General features: G+C 37.4%; 1 protein-coding gene across 7 annotated transcripts in view; it reads left to right on the top strand.

The window, feature by feature from the left end:
- The window catches only part of LOC116707246 (phospholipid-transporting ATPase ABCA1), a 198336-nt gene that overhangs the window by 127323 nt on the left and 65879 nt on the right, over positions 1-5134 (top strand). For all 7 annotated transcript variants that reach the window (XM_032544513.1, XM_032544514.1, XM_032544515.1 and 4 more), the window contains 3 exons: positions 675-802; positions 4149-4247; positions 4697-4886. In XM_032544513.1, the coding sequence (XP_032400404.1) occupies positions 675-802; positions 4149-4247; positions 4697-4886 (417 nt within the window). The remainder of the gene's footprint in view (positions 1-674; positions 803-4148; positions 4248-4696; positions 4887-5134) is intronic.

Raw genomic sequence — 5134 nt, forward strand, 5'->3', positions numbered from 1 at the left:
TTTAAGAACATAACACAAAAGACAAGAGAATGTTGAGAAACTAATTATATCTGAGTGGCCAGATGATGGTGGCAGTATTGGAAGTGTTTAATCAAACTCATAAAGCGTGCAGAAGAGCCAAAACAAGTTGGTGCGGTGCATATTAATGTTGCCACGTTATCGCAGCGGTCCCGCAGTATTGTTGATTGCATCAGTCATTTTGTGTCACGTAATGACAGTGAGGGGGCTTGGGGAGGGGAATGATGACATTGATCTTGTATTAAATCATATGCTTTTGTTCAATGGAGGGCCCCTATAATTTTATTACTCAGAATTGTGTCATTGTATGTTGTACAGTAATTACATAGGTCATAGGACAACCTGTTCTCACATTTAAAATGACAAAGATACTGTTGTCGTGTGCGTGTTACAATGATTAAATGAAGCTTTCAGGCAGAGGCTTTCAAGGATTCCTCGTGTAGTCGTCGTAGCTGTAGTGGCAGATAGCACGCCATTAAGCTCAGAAGTATTTAATTTGAAATCAACCTGTCTGGCAATTCCTTGAAAAATAAACATGATAGTATTTCTTCTTTCGTATTTAATTATTCCTGTGACATTTACAAGTCTTCAAGTGAGTTCCGATGCAGCAGGATAAACGTCTTCAGTGGATTTTGACTTTGTCAACATCCTCCTAGGTGGTCCTGCCTGCTGCGTTTGTGTGCCTGTCTCTGATCTTCTCGCTCATCGTTCCGCCTTTCACTGAATATCCGAGTCTGGAGCTGCAACCCTGGATGTATGGTCTGCCTCAAACCACCTTTTACAGGTAACCACATAATGACATAGCACAGAATGAATTGTCACTTTTGTTTTTTAGTAGTCATTACGGCATTTTAACCCAGTTCACCAAATGTTTACCTGTTTGGTTTTGAATTTTAACAACAGTCTGTGTGGAGTTCCTTTTAAGTTTATTAACTACTCTAAATGATGTAATGCATCAAATAATATAATTACCGAGAGGAAACCAGATTTTTCCAGGATATAATCATCTACAGAATGATGTTCACTGTTATGAGAGGCAGAGAGTGTGTGAATAATTTGAAGAAGAACTAGTAGAAGAAAGACTTAGGGGGATTTATTTGGCAGGGGGTTTAGGTGTCCTCCTCCCATTGTCTAAAATGTTGGCAAAGCTAGAGCAGATAATGAATAAATAACACTCAAAAAGCTTAAAGACACAACTTCCTAAAGAAGTCCACTGAACAAACTACAATCATTAGATCTGAAAAAAGTAATGTAGTTAGTTTTGATGCTCACATTGATTTCAGGTGTTTTTTTAAGAATCTTAACTTATGAAACATAGTTATTAATAATAAACACCCAAAAAACATAAATGCCTATATTCACGTGTACACTTAGTGTACAGGATACAGGATGATCATTAAGTTACACTAAGGTTTCTTCCACTGTCTTTTAATTGCTACATATTCACACCAGTGAGCTCAAAATTGCTTCAACATGATCCTTCTCTGTAACAACAAAAGCGCTGTAAAAGTTGAAATCTAATATGCATCATCTGTCCAAACCATCTAACTGCTCTTGACACTGTGTTCATACTGTGTTCCTTTGACGTGAAGCTTTTGTTGCTTATCTATCCTTTAGGTGTTTCATTTCCCCTGGCAGAATTTTGTATAACATTCACTTTGAAGATGTCAAGACACAATTAATTGCAACCTGATACTGGTTTATTACTATCTTAGCACTTGGCCGTACTCAGTTGCTGCTCTTTTTTTCTTTTTGTTGACATTTGTAGACACTTTTGCCTTTACCATGGTGGTAAATATTTGTCATGCTTTGCTCAGTTTGACAGAATTGTCAAGTCATGACATTTAATGCAAATGACAAACGCTTCTGGAATATTTAATTCATGTGTTCGGTTATATCCACATCAGTGCAGTATCATTGCTATCAGTATCAACATCACTTTACTGTAATGCAGCCTTTAAAACCAGGAAAAGACAACACGTACCATATCACAATGTTAAGATATATCCAAAATCTAAGACAAAATCTTTTCTCCTATCGTGATATTGATACAACATCGATATATTGCCTAGCCCTACATACCAACAACACTTTTAACACATATCAACATGCAGCTATAGGGCACTATCACCTTTGGTAGTGATCCATTCACAAAAAAAATGAAAATTAAAGCATTACTCTTTTGAAGTTGAAACTAGAATCTTAAAACAATTCACTAAACTTGGAACTTAATTCGAAGAAGAAACATTTCAGTACTTTTTGTTCTTGAAAATGTACATTGTTTCAGTTTTTGCGTTTCTTTCTGACTATTGTGTATACCAAAAATGCAGCTGAAACATTTAATTGCAATATTTTGTCACTGTCAACAGTGTAAACCATTAGTCTTTTATAAAAAAAACTTCTACCACTATTATTACTTCCTCTGTGACCACTGCATGGTGTACATGGAGTTGTTGTTAGCATTTAGCAACAACCATCTAGTAGTGCAAGATCCACACATTACCAAAAACCCAGAACACCAGTAGCAACGCTCTAGCAACCTACCTAGATACTAAGTTTTCTTCAACAACACCTTGGAAAACACACATCTATCCATAAAAGATCTGCACATTCAGTTTTTTGGGAATTCCTGGGAGCGGCTCTTGAATATGACATCATAAAGCGGGAGTTGTTCTTAATTTTTCTATTCCCTCAGGCCAAATCCTAAATATTGTCATTTCTCTTAAGTGACTTTAAAACATCCTGCCTGATGATAACAGTGTGAATAAAAGTATTTTGTCTTTTCATCTTAACAGTTGATAATCTAATTTAGAAGTTGAAGGGGCATTGAACCCTGCTCAATTGTGTATACTGTATAACAGTGACAATAAGTAGATTTATGTTTTGTGTGTTTTTGGTTACTTAGTGATATATCCGAATATGGAAATTAATATTTACACTCAACAACACTATTTGGTTTAGCATCAGAAGGGATTATTACTGTTATAGAATGGCCTTCATTTGACTTTCTTCTAATATTGTCTTGGTTTTTACTTCTATGATGTTTCATTTTGACTCAATGATCTATTCATTAGTTCCGCTGTTTCTGAGTATATGCACAAGTCTTCATTTTGGAACTGACCAATAGTTATATTATCTCAAATAACGTGGTAACCCAGCCATTGTTAATTGCAAAACAGATGGCTGCACATAATCCATTTGAACAATCGGACCACTTCAATCGCGCTCACTGGTGGCCAAGGAAATGATCGAATGACCTTCATGGAGACGCCTCTAAATGAGACAATGAACACTGTATTAATCCAAATGGTTGGCTGGGCTCTGGCCACTGCTGGCAGAAAGCCATCACGATGGTCTTTATGAAACACTGTGTTTTAACTCCCACGATACCCATAAGATAAAGGGCAGAGTGTGTGTGGTTAGTAATGAGAATGAAATTGGAATGGGAGGATTGTTTAACAGAGACACGGCGTAGATATGCACAGGTCACTTGGATAAAAATGCAAGGCTGTGAAGAGCCTAAACTGTACACAGAATCTTGAACAGGCTCATGTCAGTATGTGCTTGCACAAACATCAGGACAGAACTATACCTTAGAGAAAAAGTATGCAACACAATGGTGTTTTGGAAATTTATGTTTTTACTCTTGGCCCAAAGAAATTCGTTTGTGACCTCAATTATTTCTCTCTGTCTCTTGATTAATTGCATGCAGTGTGCTTTCAGGTATTTACTTAAAATGCACCTCAACTGATTCCCTGGAGGACATGTCTCATTTCCTTTCAGGCCGTCTTTGATGTCAAGATATTTTCAAGATTAATGATTATCTCAACTCCTGTGCTTTGCCAACGTGGAAGACCGATTAGATGATTTGTGAAATCTTAATCAATTGTGACGGAAGACGGATGTGTACAATCCTAACCCATTGTAATGACAGTGAGGACAGTTATACCATGGCTCCACTAGTTGACTTTGACATAAGACCTAAATTACTTTTTGGTCTTTTTTATTGACATTGTGACTCGTGGATTTAAGTGACATGGACCTTTTGTGAGATATAAAACTGAAAACTTTATTACAGATTGAAGTAATTGAATGTCTATATGTATTGATCATATTCCCAATATTCACAGCAAAGATACGCCTGATAATGTGGAGGTGTCTAAGGTTGTGGAAACCTTGGTAAACAAGCCTGGCTTTGGAACTCGCTGTATGAATGGAGACCCAATACCGTAAGTGTTAAATAATAAGAAGCCAAAAGAACAGTATTAGTGTGTGCACATGCGTTAATGCCAAATGGTACTTATACATCTTATACATCGTACATCTTAATCTGCGGAAGTTCTTCAAAAACAAATCACATGTTTTAATTCAGAGGTATTATTTTGCAGTCTAAAATATATTTTACTTTTGACTCATGTAACAACTATTCCATCCATGATGACAAACAATATGGAGTGAATGTAATGTAATATCTCAATTCTCTTTGCTTATTCTGATTATCCTTACTCTCTCACATCCTTCACTAGATTTGTTTTTTGTTTTTGTTTTTTTTAACCATAGTACATATCAGTTACAATTATGGTTAAGATAAGAAAGCATATTGTGTATGTTTTTCAGTTGATGCATTTTTCATTATTACCAGTTCAACACTCATGTTTCCGCCATTTTCTTCTCTTAGGAAGTTACCATGTTCAGCTAGTGGCTCTGAATGGGTAACTCCATCTGTGGATCAGTCCGTCACTGACATTTTCCTCAACGGTAACTGGAACATGTCCAACCCTTCCCCCTCCTGTAAGTGCAGCACACCTGAACGGACGATCATGTTACCTGACTGTCCACCTGGTGCAGGAGGGCTCCCTCCACCTCAGGTTAGTCTCTTAAACTGGTGCTTGTGCATTTTGGCAGGAGGGTGGTGTGGTATTTGGAGCCACCATTATAAGACTTTAGGTGCATGCATTAGATGCCCAGCAACAGCCAGTGTGTTGGTCTCTCTCTGGGGTGCCTTGAGCAAGCCAGTTCAACCCTGCCTGAAACAGCACTGTTCGTGGCTTTTTGTGCACTTCCTGTGCAAGCTGAACTCTGTGTGTGTGTGTGTGTGTGTGTGTGTGTGTGTGTG

Source organism: Etheostoma spectabile, chromosome 19 (genome assembly GCF_008692095.1).
Source record: "Etheostoma spectabile isolate EspeVRDwgs_2016 chromosome 19, UIUC_Espe_1.0, whole genome shotgun sequence".
In the NCBI taxonomy this organism is placed as follows: domain Eukaryota; kingdom Metazoa; phylum Chordata; class Actinopteri; order Perciformes; family Percidae; genus Etheostoma; species Etheostoma spectabile.